Below are 16,972 nucleotides of genomic sequence, written 5' to 3' on the forward strand. Positions count from 1 at the left end.
TCTCAGTAAATAAATTACCCTTGAACATTTATTTCTTAAAAGTACCTTTCAGCTCTGCATGGAGCATTGAGCCTTTGGAAGGAGGCTAAGAATGTTTCCTGTTGGGGTTGGAGAGATGACTTAGCACTTAAGAGCACTTGTGGCGCAGGCCTTTATTTCCAACACTTGGGAGGCAGAGGCAGGCAGGCGGATCTCTTGAGCTTGAGGCCAGCCTGGTCTACAGAGTGAGTTTCAGGACAGCCAGGGCTATGCAAAGGAGCCCTGTATTCTGTTTTGAATAACCAAAAAATAAAGCACTTGCTGCTGTTGCTGAGGATCTGGGTTTGACTTCCAGCACCAACATGGTGCCTCACAGACATCTCTAACTCTGGTTTGCGAGGATGCTGTGCTGTCTTGGCCTCTAAGATACCAGGAGTGAGAGTGCAGGGTGCTCAGACATACATGCAAGCAAAACTTCCATACAGAAAGTAATGTCATCAAAGTGTTAACAGAATGTTTCCTGTGCTTAGCCATTCCTTCAACTCCAAACATAAGTGAGAGGGGCGCGGGTCTGCATCCACTTGGAGAATGACGCTTTGTGTTTATGCCATTCCGCTATAGAGTGCGTTTCAAGTGCAGCCTTTACCTTTGCTCAAAGCCCTTGGAAGGAAAGTGCCTAAGAGGTAAACCTCATATTCCTTTGAGGTTGCTAACCACTCTTTTTCTTTTTCTTTTTCAGTGAACGAGATAATTGGGAGAGACATGTCCCAGATTTCTGTTTCCCAAGGCCCAGAGGTGAACAGAGATGCTCCTGTCCCACGTCCCAAGTCCCCAGATATAGGAAGATCTGATGGGCTCTAACAGTGCTCACTGCAGCTTTGTGCCCACTACCTGCTTCTCTCTTGGACCTTGGGTTTCCAACCAGACTTCAGAACCTGTTCCAGGAGTTGGACTCTGTGGGAAAAGCAGCATTCCTCCACCTCAATCAAGCCTTGGGCAAATTTTGTAAAAGAACAGGAACAGCATAAGCTGTTTAAGCTGTGGGAAAATGAGCTTTGCTTTTTTTATATATTTAAATAGGATACTTTTATATGATGGGTGCTTTGAGTACGAATGCAGCAGGCTCTCTATTTCAGAGGTGCTGCTCCTGCAGGTGACCTGGTTGCATAGCTAGGGTTAGTCATTTGTACTGCTTTCTGGTCATTTGAGAGCCCTTTAGTCTTGATGATATTTTTAAAATATCAAATTTTGATAAAACCTTCCAGAGGCAGACAAAAAAAATTATCCTAGGCCCACGCTTACACCTCAAAAACTTAGCATGCATACTGAAGCCTTTCATAGATTCTTAGGAAGTAAAGCCAAATGTAGCTCATACTCTTTATAAAAAGTACAATGTTAGGTAAGTCAAGAAGAGACCATTCCATCATTGAAGTGTTGGAATACGAATACATTCCAGAGCATAGTCTTTCTGTAACTTTAGATAGTCCTCAAGCAGTCTCTCCACTAGCTCTATGTTCAAGCCGTTTTCTTCCCTCAGGACCTTGGGTAAATTGTCATTTGTAAGGAGAATTTCAAAGGTAGGATTTTAGCTTGGGTAGTTATTTTCTACCCACCTAACTTTTGAAGTGGGAGCACCTGCCATGAGTCTGTAGTCTTTGAAGCCAGTATCCTGATAGTTTAGGCTTTGCAGTTTTAACTCAGTCAAGCTGGCAGTGTCAGGAGCTAAATATGAATGAGCTGTGTACTAGGAGGGGCAGAGAAAATGCAGGACTCCAGATAAGAAGACTTAAGATTCCCCATGGCATGGAAGGCTTATCTCCTATTCTGTTTACAGCCTGCAATGACTGTCCCACAGTGTCCTGACTGTATGATCTAAAAACCAGCCTTTTCTCCAGAAGGCTTTGAGGCACATCCAAAAATGAGGTGGTGTCATAGACCTGTCCTTCCACACCAAAGACACCCTGGTGCTGCTGCTGGTGAGGCTTATGTCCGAGGCAGGGGCCAGCAGAAACTCCAGCCTGCTGTCTACCAAAGGAGGTGCCCCAGTTGGGTACTGTTCCCAAACCCTGCCTTTACCCTTCCCTTTTAAAGTCCCTGAATTTTACAGTATGTTTTCAAATTAAATTGTGTACTTTTTCAGGAAGCAAATTGAGTGCCTACAAGTGAGACACTGTGCTGCACTGGCTAAAGACTCTAGGGGATTGTGACCCTTGATGGCAGGGCTTTTTTTACTAAGGCTACATCAGGCCTAAGCAGGGTCTAGCCTGTTGCCCACCACCTCTAGTGAGCAGGGTAGGAGATACTGATTCAGAATGAGGGAAATATGTGTTTGTTTTTAACACAATGCTTTAGATGTCTCCCCTCAAACTAGTTAGAAAATAGTCTATCAGCAAATTGCTCTGGCCACTCCTGGAGCTGGATATTTTCCAAATTTCTCTGAAAGCGAGTTTTATATCAGTGAGTGTGGATAGTGAAATTTGCTTTAGGGCCTATGGTTGGTAGTCCACAGCTTCTACAGGGCATTGGCCTCTCAGGTGAACTTGCAGAGACTTGGCCAAATTTGCTTCCACCCTCTTTCCCCTGGGGTAGCTGCCTCATGTAGGGTCATTGCAAGACCCCTTGGGGGTGCTGCTTTGCTGCCTTCAAGAATAAAAGCCTCTGTGATCCAGAGTTGCTATGCACCAAATTTTGATGCCTTTTAAATACCTTGATGCCTGTAGCATTAGAGATGCTTTCCTATTTAAAACAGGTTAGATTTTCAAATAGAGCTTTGTATTCTATGTAACGGTTTTATATTAGCTTTGTATAAGCTTTCATGTAAGAGTCATATTTTTTGGCTTTGTAGATAAAGACTTAAATTTTTGTGCAAAATTGTTATGGTAAAGCACACATCCATTGGACTATGCAAATTGATTTCTAGTAGCAGCACTGAGCAGCTGGGCATTTCCTAGCACACACACTTTCCCCTCACCTGTACTACACCTTGGGGTGAGGAACGAAGGAGCAGCCTTCTGTTTACTAGAGAGGCAAGAAACATGGCTGAAAACATTAAAAAGAGATGTTTGGGTTTGTATGTGGTGCTGCTGCCCTGGGTACAACCCACCACCACCCAGGACCAGGACCAACCAATATCATCAGACCTCTGCTGGACCTAGCCGTGAGGCCCAGTTTTTAATATGTAGAACACATGGTCATCTTTAAGGCTCAGATGGGCTCAAGTTGAAACTGTGTTTTATAGAGCGGATGTTTAGGTGAAGGAATTGGTTCTCAGTTATGTTTACAGCACTTGGAATTGTGTTTTCTTGTACATTTTGTATTTTAAAATCTTTTATAGGAGTGCAGTGCTCCTTACACAAATACAAAGGGAAGACGAGCCAGCAGTTCAGGCTCCTCCTCGGTTACAGTGCTGAAATAATAAACAGTAACGATCAACAGTGTCCTTGAAATCTCAGTTTCTCTCCAGACGGGGCTGGCGTGGAACCCTTCGGGCCAGAGCTAAGGGCCCTGTGACTTGTTATAAGTCTGCTTCATCAGGAATTTTCATTTACTTTACAGAGAAGATAGAGTTCAAAATTCCTTCTAGGATGAGTTCTGCATCCTTTAATGGATGCAAAGGACACGCCACAGTGTTTGCTGGGGTCTAGACAACTGGTCTTCCAAGGTGTCGCCAAGAAAACCTTGACAAGAGTCCCCTTTAGAGTTAACCTGAGTTTGCAAGTGCTACTTGCCCTCTGGTGTTCTCTGGGGATATTGCAGCAGCACAATTTAGAATAACTGGGGGGGGGGGGGGGGGAGGGAGTATACAGCCTTGGCTGGATTAGAATTGACTGTGTAGACCAAACTAGATTTGGACTTAAAAAGAGTCTTCCACCCTGTGTCTCCTGAGTGCTGGGTTACAGACACAAACTATCACATCCAGCTGGTGATTTTGCCATCCGAAGCTCCTTGGTTCTGGCTGGAGAGGGCTTATTTAAGGCCATCTCTGGCGCTTTGTTTCTGAAGTCCAGGTATCCTGAGCATGGGTGCTGACTCACTGCTGTCCTGCCTCTCGGAAGGATAGGGAGAGTAGAGCATTGGGGTCTCAGGCTCAGGTGGATACCCACACAGGCCTGTTGTGCACCCTTCAACCGGATCAAAGGCTTCCTGGGTGTCACGCCATCACAACCCCAGTCCTGCCTGTAAGGTGGCCATCATCTTTAGGGTAAGCAGGCAGAGAAACAAGGGTGTATGGGAGGAAGGAGAATGGTGCTGAGCTTGATCTTTTCCTGGTGCCTTTGAGAGCTTTGATAAGCCAGAAAGAAGCCGCTGGATCGAGGGCGCTTTGGACTCAGGAAAGGCATGTTAGCTGGGGACATCAGCTCACTCTGCTTCCTGGTTTTCTCTTCTACAAACACACCCACTCCTTGGGGGCTTGTAACACAGTGCGAGGCGGGTCACCAACAGGCATCAGAGTGGTGTAGTCATCAGGGGCCAGCTGCAGAAATAACACAGATTTAGGGGATGACGTTCCAGGCTCAGCTAAGCCCTTAGGCCCTCCCAACCACACAGCCTCACCTGGTAGGCTTGGAAGACACTGAGGAGATCCTTCATACCAGCCGTATATGGGACCCCCTGCATTCGGACCAGGGCTCCTGGCTGTGACAACATTGAAGTGGGAGTAGAGGCCAAGGCAGTAGGAGGTGTGGTGAGGTAGCCCACCGTAGTGGGAGAAACTGGGGGGCTAGGGTGGGAGAGACAGCAATTTAGTTATACATCCCACCTATCCCACATGTCCCGCCTGCAGCCTAGACCAGGATCAGCCTCTCCTGCACCTCTACCTAGCATTTGATCCTTTTTCCTTTCTGAACACTCTGGCTCTACAGAGATATCTCCAGCCTGTCAGCCCACCCCTGTAACTCCCTTGCCATCTCAAAGTGAAGTCTGATTTCTAACCGATCTTGGATTATCTGGGCTAGAAATGTAGCAAGGTACCTGGGGTAGTAGGCTGTGTAGTTCATGTACAGTTGAGTGGCTGGCCCTGGGTAGTAGGCAAGAGGAGCAGGGGCAGCAGGTACCCTGGCAGCTGGAAGCAGTGCAGATGAAGGATACAGTGCTGTTGTCTCTGTGGGAATGAGGGCTGGGGTGGCTTGGAAGGTCGCGTAGGTAGGTGGTGAGAGGCCTAAAGACAAGTAAGGAGCACATTTATAGAGATCCTACAGTTTCCCTGGAAAGGGCAAGTAGGATGGAAAGTGGTGGCTTGTAACATCCTCACTCCCACACGCCTCCTCCTCCTCTAGCCCATGAAGCACTCACAGGGCAGTTTGCAGGGTGGAGGGGACATGCCGCTGCGGCTCAAGGAACCCCCCATCAGCACACGACTCATCTCCTCTGTGGAACAAGGGACTACTTCCACGTAGCGTTCTTTCATGACCTTCTTGTGGCAACGCTGGGCAGCCACCAGAGCACGCTCCGATGACATCATCTGGATGAAGGCATCACCAGACGGCCGGCCCTGCGTACACCACCTTGTAAGCAGTTTGCCACAAATAAAAATGCCTTACTCCTAACACACCCTTTCCTACCCTGTTCAGGGACCCTTCCTAGCAGGAGCTTCACCTGCTGGTTGAGCACCATATGCACACCATGAGGCCTGATGTCAGCTGCTGCCTCTCCTAGAAAACTCAGAATGTCTTCAATGGTGGCTGTGTAGGGCAGGCCTCGGAGGCGTACACAGTCCCTTCCGGTCCCTCCTGCCAGTGGAAAGGGAATGGGCAGCAGCGGAGCAGTCAGTGTGGGAAGGAGTGGACTGGTTGCATAGCGGTTTAGGACCTAGTAAGAAAGGCAACAGGTTTATCACACTGTGTAGGGACCCAAGGCACACCCTAAGAGGCAGCATACTGGGACATGGGGAGTCTTGAGTGCTCACCTGCTGAACCTCAGCTGCAGTGCTCCTGAAGAGTTCGATGTATCGCTTACCCAGCATGCCTTTGTGCCTGCGCAGAGCAGCCTGTGCCTGTTCCTCACAGGCAAAGAGAGCAAAAGCATCTCCAGTTGGCCTGCCATCAGGGTGGCGCACAAAGAGCAGCCCATCAGCACCCCCAGTCACTGGGCACTCTGGCCCCAGGAAGCCTAGGACATCTGTTGGCCCGGCTGAGAAAGGGAGTCCGCGTAGCCTCAGGATCACTTGGTCTTCCTGGGACAGGAAACGGGCCACCTCCAGTGATGTGCCTAGGTCGAGAAAACAGGAGCCGCTTGCTGTTTAATCCTTGTAACATGCACCACAGATGTCGGACCCCAACACACAGGGGACCCAAGAAGCAAAGGGGGGGGGGTGAATGGGATATAGATGAAGACATAATAGAACTCGGGCCTTCTGTGGGCACACTCACCCCCTGCGATCTTTATGAATTCCTCCCCTGTGGCTTTATATACCTGTGGGTACAGAAAGCAGCCCATAGGTCTCAGTCCTTCCTCACCTTTGCCCTGCTCCACTTCTAGCCCAAAGCCCCACCTCAATATAGCGGACACCCATGTGGTGCTTGTGTCTCTGCAGTGCTAGGTCCCGCTGCTCGCTGTCCACGAATCGGATGAGGGCCTCGCCATTTCTGCGGCCCTGGGCGTTGAGACAGAGCGCTACACCACCCCTGTGGAGCCAGTGTTGTTAGTGCCTCCTGGGTAGACTTGCCCTCTTACCCCTCCCATCCTGCCACACCCACCTGGCAATGTTGAGCCCTTTGAAGAATCGAGCCACATCCTGGTCTGATGACTGCCAGGGCAACCCACGGGCCCGTACTACAGTCTCATTGTCCACCACATCAGCCTTGCTGCTGTGGGGGCAGGGCACAGGATCAGAGCTGTCCAAATGTTGTCACCCCCACCCCTGCTCCCACACTCACCAAGGCCCCGTTTCATATTTCTGCTTTACCACCTCTGGCTTCGAAAACAACTGACCTGAGAGGAGATGGCATGGGGGTCAGCAGGGTCTGGTGGAGGAAGTCTCCCCACCAAGCTCTGCAAAAATAGGACAGGTGAGGGAATTGAGGAGGTGATAGAGGGGTTTCCACCTTGTGTTCTCTTAGAGAAGGTCACAAGTCTGCAAGAGGACTCAGAAATGGGCATCACCCAGCCCCGACAGTGGTGACAAGCTGCACAAGTCTTACCATTGGGCCCTTCAAGTAGGTGGAGAATAACAGCTACCATGGTCTTCACCTCCCAGACTCCAAAGTCATCTTCTGTCGCATCTGTTTCTAGTCCCAAGTCTACAGGCAGAGAAGTGTCTACTAGGGCCCAGGTCCACACACCCCACGTCATACCCCCCCCAAACACCCGCAGAATCCTAGCAAAGACTAGTTATGACCCATCTCACACATGCCCCTACAGGCCCTCAGACCAAACACAGACATGCTCACATTCCAGATATAGCCCAGCATAGATGCAGACATGTGTACCCTAAAGGACAAGGCCAACAACAGACTTGCCTACATCGATATAACCCATACAGCAGCGTGCACATGCTCAGATTAGCCACCCCTCCACCTTAATTTTGCTGGATCACAGGTACCCTGTGCCATGGTTCCCACTGTGAGGTCCCTGGCGGGGCAGGCGCTTGGATGCTGCATATGAAACTCTCTGCGGAGGTCAAAGAAGGAGAAGAAGGTGTCCGGGAGCACCAGGTTCTGGGAGCATGTGAGAGTAGGGATAAAGAGGTGAGCAGAGGTGTCTGGCCATCCCCACAAAGACAGGCATCTTGCAAACCCAACCACCCTGTGCCCTCAAATGGCATACCTTCCTGGAGGCCTCAGGGTGCAGAACCTGTCGCAACAGCTGCTGCCCATCAGTGCAGAGCACGTAGGGGCCCCCGCCCAGCAGAGCCACATCCCTGCTCACCAGCTGTGAGAACTGGGGACAGGGAGTGGAGACTCAGACATAGATTCACAACTAGGCAGGCTGAAACTGGGGGGTGGGGGACTCAGGCTGCAAAGCTGGTTCAGCAGGATGTTCCGCCCTGCCCTGCCTGGGAAGTAGAAGGCGGTGCTCTATACATCCCAGGCTCCTAGTCCCCACCCCCATCCTAGTCCACTGTCACCTCCTCCGGGCCAAATGAGAACAGTCACACAGAACCCAAGCCCCCGTCAAACACACTCCAGGAGTCTGGAGTAGGGCCAGAGCAAACACCTGGTGGAGTGAGGCAAGCAGGTGGAGAGGGGAGGGGCAAAGCAGGTTAAACCTGTCCTGGACCAGGCGCCACCCTCAGACAGGTGGGGGAGGCTCACACCTGCCTGAGGGCCTGGAGGCTCTTGGTCAATGGCAGCCCCGCCCCTTGGTCTGACCAACCCAGGAACGGAGAAACACCAAGGACAGAGCTTCAGACTCGGACACTAGCGGCAACCTGAGCTTTGACCCACACCCTATCGACCAACTGGCACTGAACTGTTTACTCATAGAGGGGGTGGCACTCTGAAGGCTGCCCAACACGCTCCTGCCTCTTCCCTGCAAATTCTGTGACACTTTTCAGCCTAAGGCTGGCAGAGCAAGACACCCAGATTGTCTGCAGCACCCTCACAGGTGAGCAGAAGGTTAGGCCTGGAGCCCTTCTGTAACACGCTCAGATTCCGCATCTTTGTTTCCTAAGAACCACAGAGTTGGAAGCGGAAAGAACCTATGCTTCTTAAAGGACTTAACACTCATTACAACTCGGGTCAAGGAGGGTGAGTGAGCAGCGCAGACAGGGAAAAAGCAGTGAAGCTGACTCCCACTTGACCCGGGTTTGGGGGGTACATGCCCCTAGGCCTTTGTGCTCAGCAGGCAGGTAGCCCCCAGGTAGAGTACGGACAGCACCCACGCCTGGCCAGTCAGCTGGGACAGGCCTAAACCAGCAGCCCTCGCCTAGCGGCGTCTGCCCCTGAGGCAGACACCGCCCGACGCCCCCGCTCCAGCCGCTCCCAAGAGGGCAGACAGCAGGGACCAGTGATCTAGGGGCCACACTTGAGCCCCTTGACCCTATTTCTGGGTCTGCTGGACCTCGCTCCTCTGCTACCGGGGAGTGTGGGGCGGGGGGGAGGGGGGAGACGAAGGGACCTCGGGGGTGGGTCCCTCAACCGCTATTGTCACCCCCTCAACAAGAGTGGGTGCCTTGTGAAGGTTAGAAAGGAAGGGGCCTCTAGGAATGGCCTAGCACGCGCTCACGCGGTAGTCACTCAAAAGTTTCAAAGGAGACCTTGTCCTACTGTCCGTGCCAGTGGGTCGCGCGGCGCTCCAGGCTTCGCCTCCTGCCTCCCCCACCCGCCGGCGAGGTAGCGTCTCTGCCACCCAGCTGTTCCACAACCCACGCGGGCCCCCACGCTCACCTGCTGCAGCACCTTGTCCAGGGACTCCGCCCGCGCTAGGCTGTCTGCGCTGAGGCCGCTCGCCTCGCGGCACTGTGGACTCAGGGCAGCTGCCTCAGCGCGAACTAGCGACTTGTGTAGCGTCCCCACCTAAGAGCAGCAGGGGAAGCCCGATGAGCCGCTGCGCCTCGCGGCTGTGCCCCGCCACCCTTTCCTTTTCCCACCTTACCTGTCGGCTACGCGGCTCCACCACTTGCCAGACTAGGAGGATTAAGTCGGTCTCGTCCGAGCCTAGGTCCGGCCCCAGCGCACCAGCCGTGGCCCCGAATAAAACGACCAGCGACTGGGACCCTGGGCAGGGGTCTGCGGCGGAGTCTACTGCGGGATCTGGGCCCGGGGGTGGGGGCGGAGGCGGCGGTGGAGTCATGGCCGCAGAGGAAGGGGGCGCTCGGCCACGCGCACGCGGACCGACGAGGCGCACGCACACACCGACCGACGGCAGACAGACGAGCTTGGGCGGGATCCGGTGTGTTGGGGGCGGCACCTGTGGCGGGGCTGTGGCAGTGGGAGCTGCAGAGACCCGCCCGCGGTGCCCTTTGGGGCTGGGCGGCGCGGCGGCTGGTCCCAGCCCACTCCGGCGAGTTACCTGCGGCCCCGAGTGCCACGTGATCGGGGCGGCCCCGGGAACCTCGGGGGAGGGCCAGTACCCTGCCCAGGAGGTGAGAGCTCACTTTAGCCTTGGCGTGCTTGCTCTCCTCGGTGGCTGGAGTCCACCTCTTGGTGAGGTCCTGCGGGACTCCTGGGACGAATCTATTATTTCTCCTACTTCCTCTCCAGCAGGCAATGAGTTCTCCGCAAAAGAATGTGCAGGATCAGAGGCCTTTTCCATTCCGCGAGGGTCACGCGGAACTCGTGGAAGTCACCAGGAGTCAATCCAGGGACTGTAGGGGGTCACGACGTGCGTCTTGGGGGTTAATGGAAGTCACAAAGGGTCAAAAACCGACAGTGAGCGCTACCACGTATCCACTGGAAGCCGGTGGGAGAGATCGGTTGGGGAAAGAGAGGGCGGCAAAGATCAAGGGTTCTTAGAGCTGTGGGCGGTCACTAGAGATCACAGGGAAGGACGTGTCCATACAGGTGTTAGAGTCGGTCTTGGACTGCGTCGGCGGCGAAGTTCCGGCAGTGAAAAGCGCAGTCACTATGGACGCGAGGATTCAGGCCTTGATGCCAGGGAAGGAGCACCTCTCCTCAAACCCTAGAGAGCTGCATCCTAAGTGAGGCTAAGCCAAATAAATGGTCGGGACCTGGAGACAGCCTACCTACCCCACTTGGGGATTGCCTGCCTGTTTTCGTCTTTCTTGGATGATAGACGTGCGATCTGGATACTGAAAGCACTCTGCAGGTACCGGCTAGAGGTAAGGTACGTACCTGCGTGTGCAGGCTACAAAGCCTGCATCCCAACACGGTTCAGACTGGTCCCATTCTCCCTATGGAGTTTGGTGAGGCTCCCTTACTGTTGTCCAGGCTGTACTGTGGGCACTGGATAGTTTTCCTTCTACTCAACTGTAACTAGAAATCTGGCGGGAGGAAAGAGCTACAGCCTGGGGTGAGACTGAAGAGATGCAGTAAGCCGAAGCCAAGACTAAAGAAGAACCTCGTGTGTCCGGAAAAGCGGAGTGCTACATATGAGTCTAGAATAAAAGGGAGCCTAGAACCCGGGCCCATCCCCAACTCATACCCAAGGAAAGAGTGGAGCCAGGGAACCTAGAGTGGATCGTCCCGGGTTTTCCCACACAGTAGCGCAGAAACACAATGACGAGATATAGTGGAAGGTGGTTGGTGGGAGAACCCTGCAATCCCCACCCGGACGGCCCACCCGCAACCAGCCTCCTAAGCCCCGCCCCCGACGATAAGCCTGGAATGTCAAATATTTGCTCCAGGAACCCGGTGAAACTGTGAGGTAAAGCCCCTCCCATTCCGGAGCGCGCCTGCGTCAGTTCAGACTTTTCCGTAGGACGCTCCCTTCCGACTAGTTCCTTTTACCCGCTACTCTCCACCCCTGGTCCTGGTTATTTAACGTCAAGGTCTGCTACTCCACAGCCTCCGGTTCAGTGGGGCCGAGCCCTGTGGCGTGTGTACACGGTTATACCGGTGCTCCCTGGTCAGTCTCTACCCACAGCCTTCCAGCAAGGCATACTGCCTCGTTCAACTTGTTCAACCTCGCTTCCCGATTCTCAGAAAACCTTTGTGGAATACCTGACTGTCCTGAGCCCACTGTGCCCGGGTTCCCACTAGGTGAAGCACAGTACTGATAGACTGGGTGGCTCCTTTCAACTCTGGTGCGCTCATCCGGCCATTCCCCATGGTAAAACTATACTAGACCCTCGAAGTCTTTGGTTTTTATTTGTTTTATCACATTTATTTGTGCTTGTGTGTAGGTGCGTGCACGCCACAGCGCTTGTGTGGAGGTCAGAGGACCACCAGGATGAGTTGGTTCTCTCCTTCCACGAAATGGATCCTGGGCGTGGGACTCAAGCAAGCCATCTTACCACAGCTGTTTTGTTCTTTGAGACCGACTCTTCATGTACCCATGCCCTGGCTAAATAGCAGAGGCTGAGCTTGCCAATTGGATTTTCCTGCCTTCACCTCCCAAGTGCTTGGGAACCCAGACTGAAAGTGTCTCTGCACTCAAAAGTCAGAGGCTGGAGGATGGCTGCAAAGATCCAAGCTTCCAAGTTCCAGGGCATAAATCAACAAATAAAACCTGTAAGATTAGTAGCTGAGTGTGGGCTTGCAATCACCACACCCAAAAGGTTAAGACAGGAGTTCCAGGCTACCTCGAGCTACTAATTTTTAAAATCAGTTCTTTAGCAAGGCAGTGGTGGTTGCTCATGCCTTTAATCCCAATGCTCAGGAGGCAGAGGTGGGCAGATCTCTGAGTCTGAGTCCAGCCTGGTCTACAGAATCAGTGACAGGACAGCCAAGACTACACAGAGAGACCCTGTCTCAAAAAAAGCAAACAAAGATTGTTTGTAGTCAAGTGTGGTAGTGCCTAAATCCCAGTACAAACACGCAGATCTCTGAGGTCAAGTCAGCCTGGTCTAGGACAGCCCCAGGACAACCAGAGCTGCTGAGACCCTATCTCAAAACAAACAAATCAAATACTGATGGGTCCTAGATTACCTTATCATTCAATAAACAACTTTGCACTCCTTACCCTCCCCCGTGAAGCCAATTATTTTTTAAAGAGAGAGTCTTGGGGCTGGGTAGAAGAGTCAGCGGTTAGGAGTACTGACTGTTTTTCTAGAGGACCTGTGTTCAATTCCCAACACCCACATGGCAGCACACATCTGTCTGAGACTCTGGTTCCAGAGTACCTAACCCCCTCAGATAGACATACATGCAGGCAAAACACCTATGTACATACATACATGCATACATACATACATACATACATACATAGAAGAGTCTCACTATTATAGCCCTGAGCTGGTCTAGAACTCACTATTTAGACCAGTCTGGCTCAGACTCACAAAGATCTGCCTGCCTCTGATTCCCCAGTGCTGGGATTAAAGGTGTGTGTCACCATGCCTGACTGCTTGCTTCCTTCCTTTTTTAAAAATATATAATTTATTTTTATTTTATGTTCATTGATGTTTTGCCTGCATGTATATTGGTATGAGGGTATCTGAAGCCCTGTAACTGGAATTACAGACAACTGTGAGCTGCCAGGAACTGTGTGTGCCAGGAATTGGACCTGAGTCTTCTGGAAGAGAAGCCAGTGCTCTTAACTGCTGAACTGTCTCCTATCTCTCCAGCCCCCTTTTCTTTCCTTTTTATTTGATTTTTTTTTAATTTAGTGTGTGTGTGTGTGTGTGTGTGTGTGTGTACTATGTGCATACCTGGTGCTCACAGAGAACAGAAGAAGGTGTCAGATGCCCTAGAACTGGAGTTACCTATGACTGTGGGTCACTGGTGGGTGTTGGGAATTGAAAAATGTCCTCGGCAGGAGCACGAAGCACTCTAAACTACTGAGCCATCTCTCTAGCCCCTGCTTCTGCTTTCTATGCCAGCACTGGCAAGTTTCTTTGGACCAAGGACCCTTTCCTTTGATGTCTTTTCCTCTCAAAGTACAGGTAGGGATCCCCTGTGCAGTCTGAGATTTCTGTACTGATGAAGGTCCCAGCCGAAGTCAATCCCCACTCCTCTGCTTTCTAGGGTGATTGATGAATCAATGAATGAATGAATATATGAATGGCAGATGGGTACCAAACAGAGGTAGTAAGTAAATGCTGTCCCAAATTGCACTCTAGGAAGAAGGGAGCATGTTTCAAGCGAGTGCACACAATTGTCCACTCACACATGAGGGTACATGGGGGGGAGGGTTGTTGGTGCAACTTTTATGCTAACAGGAGTGGTGAGAAAGTATGCTCTTCCCTCTCTTTTTGACCAGAAAAGATGCTGCGATAGAACAAGATTATACCAGAGGATCACTTTTTTTTTGCCCTCAGCTTCTTCCAGCTAACCCTGGGTAACTAACTAGAAACAGCCAGCCTATCCAAGTTCTCATCTCTGTGTGTGCAAAAATCATTTAATGCCACCAGAGGGTGTGCTGACTCTGGCCTTAGGAAGCAGGTGACCGTGATGTGTTAGAGCATGCATCTCTCTGTGGGCAATAACCAGGACAGAGAGGGAAAGCCTTGACACTGCCAGCCAAGCGTTTCCCACTGGCTTCAGAATCTCTGTGTGACTCCTGAGACCCAGCATTTAATCTACTAGCGTGCAAGCTCATGCATATGTATAACCCATTCTGCTAACCCGCATCCCTGCATCCACTCTTCCCCTCCTTCCAATAAATCCTATTCCACTTTCATGCCTTTTTGTTTTGTTCTTTCTACCCACTGTGATTAACCAGGGCCACTAGCATGGGCAGAGGTATGGAGCTATCCACTGGAACTTTAGTGACTCCTCAGTGGCTACGTCACTGGAGACAATGACTTCCCCTGGACCAGGTGGGGACCCACGAGCCCCTCCCACTGTCCCTGTCTTTTGAGGGCCCTATGCTGTAAGTTCATGAGGACCACGGCTACATCTGTGTCCCTAAGACAGTGTTTTGTAGCATTCCCCTCAACTCATGCTTTCTGCCTTTTCCTTGATGTTCCCTGAGCCTTGGGGGCAGGGGGACAGGTAGTATAGGTGTTCTCTTTATGACTAAGCACTCAATGCTCACTTATTTTTTTTTAAGATTTATTTATTATATATACAACATTCTGCCTCCATGTATGCCCGCATTCCAGAAGAGGGCACCAGATCTCATTACAGATGTTTGTGAGCCATCATGTGGTTGCTGGGAATTGAACTCAGGACCTCTGGAAGAGCAGTCAGTGCTCTTAACCACTGAGCCATCTCTCCAGCCCCCTCAGTGCTCACTTATTCCCAGAAACTTGACCAGCCATGATCCTAGACATAGGTTGGGATTGTTTTAGATAAGTTTTTCGTATTGTTTTATGTGTGTTGATGTTTTGCCTGCATGCATATCTGTGCACCATGTGCTTACCTGGTACCCACAGAGGTCATAAGAAGGCCTTGAGTCACCTACAACTGGAGTTATAGGCAATTGTGAGCTGCCATGTGGTTGATGGGAACTGAGCCCAGGTCCTCTAGAAGAGCAGCTGGTACTCTTTACCACTGAGGGATTTGTCGGTTTTTTTTTTTTTTAATTCCTGGCTGTTCTGGAGCTTGCTTTGTAGACAAACTCACAGAGATCTGCCTGTCTCTGCCTCCTGAGTGCTGGGATTAAAGGCGTGTGCCACCACCGCCTGCAGCAATGAGTTTTAAAGCTTACTTTTCAAACCCTCAGATTCTGTCCCACCTTGCATTCTGAACCCTTCTGCTGTAATTCTTTAGCTTTCTGGGCTGCTGGAGCCCTGCCTCACCTTTTCTTGTCTTGGAAAACTACTTCAAGTAAAACAACCTTCCTTGATGCCTAGGCCAGATTGGATGCTCTGTTCTGGATGCTTTGTCTTCTGTGTTCTGGACTGAATGGCTGAATTGGGTTAGAGTTTGTCCCCTCAGTGACTCCGGGCAGGCTCTGAAAGCGGAGGAATAGTGGCCTTCAGAGTCTAGGGTTTAAGGGAAAGTGATTGGCAACCAAATGGGCTCAGCTGTGACCACTAAATGGCTTTGGAAGTCCTGGTTTTGGAAGCCCCATAATCCACTGGTCTCCATAGGGGATCTAGCATAGGTCTGTATGAGGAAGTGCTGAGATAAGGAGGCTGTTGGCTGTATTCCCACCCAAGGGAGAGAGCTAACTTAGACTGGCATCAGCTTCTGAGTTCGTTCCTACTTCCAGCCTTTCCCGAGAGTGTGCCTGCCCCCAGGAATACCCTCCTTCTCTCTCAGACCTATAGCTGACCTGCTTCACCTCTGGGTCCTTTTCCTCCTCTAAGGCACACAGGAACCTAAGAGCCGTCCTTGTAAGCTGTGAAGAAAGTACATTGCTGATATATTTAGCACGTTAAGCATCTGTCGTGTGCTAGAAGCAGGGCAGGCAAACAGTTTGGTCTTGCAGTGACTGCGGCCTAGTGGGAGCCAGGCAAGGGTGCTTCCGGAGCAGCGGTCATTTCCTGGCTGAAGCTGAGGTGGGGAATGCAGGGTGTTGTCACTGCAGCAAGATCAGCAGTCTCCTAGGATCCTACTCTAGCGTGGAAGTCAGAGGTTGAGATGAGAAGGCAAGATTGACTGGGAGGACAGGACGGAGCCGGACTATACTTCACTCACTGGGAATGGGAGACACCGTGGGCGGGTGTGAGTTAGAGGGACCTGACGTCGTAGTTCATGGTGTCCAGGTGTCCACCTAGCATATGGAGAACATTCCTCCAGAATCAGGGCACACATTGGAACCCCAGCAGTGAAGCTGTTGTGGTGGTGAGGGTAGTTTGACTTCACAAGAATGAACTGGAAAGACTGGCTGACTACCTAGGCTGTAGGTTAGAAAAGCTGGCAGGTGGGTCTGGGGAGTGCACGTCATTCTTGCAGAAGACCCAAGTTTGCTTCCCAGCATCCATTATGGGTAGCTTGCAACTGCCTATTGTTGTAGGATATTTTACTGGTGGCTTTTTGAGGGCCCTACCACAACGCTCCCAAATAAATCACACGGAGGCTTATTATTACTTATGAATGCCCGGCCTTAGCGTGGCTTGTTTCTTGCCTATTTTTCTTAACTTAAATTAACCTGTTTACCTTTTGCCTCTGGGCCTTTTCCCTATTTCTGTATACCTGTACATGAATGTGATAAAATGATCCCACACTAGCTCAGAATGGGGTATAATAAAGGGTTCTTTATTACTGATAGATTCACAGATCTACAGTCTTCTGCACGAGCAGGGAACAGTAACCAAATTCAACAGCCGAGAGAGAGAGAGAGAGAGAGAGAGAGAGAGAGAATGCACGCGTGTTTTTAGTACCCAAGACCATGCCCAACTTGGTCCAGCATCTCAAAGGCCATTGGCTGAAGGAGTTCCCTCAGTACCTCCCTCTTTTGTTTAAATAAGAGAGTTCCAAACCCAATACAAAACTATATATAATAAGAATAGATATCAAGTATAAAAATGAAAATTACAACTAGCATAAACAATATTAAGCAAGAAACATATGCTAAATGTTTCCATAATTATTCTATTCTAAGG

At 51.0% G+C, this 16,972-nt stretch overlaps 2 protein-coding genes across 4 annotated transcripts in view; one reads left to right on the forward strand and one right to left on the reverse strand.

The window, feature by feature from the left end:
- Positions 1–3,416, forward strand: part of Nfatc3 (nuclear factor of activated T cells 3) — a 68,745-nt gene extending 65,329 nt beyond the window's left edge. Inside the window, exon 10 of one of the 2 annotated variants that reach the window (XM_041650884.1) lies at positions 719–3,416. In XM_041650884.1, coding sequence (XP_041506818.1) covers positions 719–840 — 122 coding nt within the window. In that variant the 3' untranslated portion in view covers positions 841–3,416. The remainder of the gene's footprint in view (positions 1–718) is intronic. The other variant, XM_041650885.1, reaches the window with a different exon arrangement.
- Esrp2 (epithelial splicing regulatory protein 2) lies at positions 3,272–9,817 on the reverse strand. 2 transcript variants are annotated; one of them, XM_041650887.1, is made up of 15 exons: positions 9,514–9,817; positions 9,306–9,434; positions 7,744–7,857; positions 7,520–7,634; positions 7,119–7,217; positions 6,855–6,909; positions 6,675–6,782; positions 6,470–6,602; positions 6,348–6,390; positions 5,885–6,186; positions 5,575–5,787; positions 5,272–5,470; positions 4,951–5,137; positions 4,534–4,699; positions 3,272–4,453 (listed from the first exon to the last, which is right to left on the reverse strand). In XM_041650887.1, exons 1-15 carry the CDS (start codon positions 9,709–9,711, stop codon positions 4,364–4,366), a joined length of 2,151 nt encoding a protein of 716 aa, XP_041506821.1. In that variant the 5' UTR covers positions 9,712–9,817; the 3' UTR covers positions 3,272–4,363. The 2 variants fall into 2 exon arrangements, with proteins under 2 accessions (XP_041506821.1, XP_041506820.1); XM_041650886.1 differs by having other exon boundaries at positions 6,675–6,785.
- Positions 9,818–16,972: the final 7,155 nt, after the last annotated feature.

The sequence above is a fragment of the Microtus oregoni genome, unplaced genomic scaffold, assembly GCF_018167655.1.
Source record: "Microtus oregoni isolate MIOR12 unplaced genomic scaffold, Mior012 000004F_ref0000308, whole genome shotgun sequence".
NCBI lineage: Eukaryota > Metazoa > Chordata > Mammalia > Rodentia > Cricetidae > Microtus > Microtus oregoni.

Bases quoted from the DNA above. Each gene is read 5' to 3' on its own strand.
- Esrp2 (XM_041650886.1), bottom strand. From the start codon at position 9,711: ATGACTCCACCGCCGCCTCCGCCCCCACCCCCGGGCCCAGATCCCGCA. The intron at 7,218-7,519 runs GTACCTGTGATC...CTCTGCCTGTAG, and splicing joins AGTGGGAACCATGGCACAGG to ACTTGGGACTAGAAACAGAT. The intron at 5,788-5,884 runs GTGAGCACTCAA...CTTTCTTACTAG, and splicing joins CTGCAGCTGAGGTTCAGCAG to GTCCTAAACCGCTATGCAAC.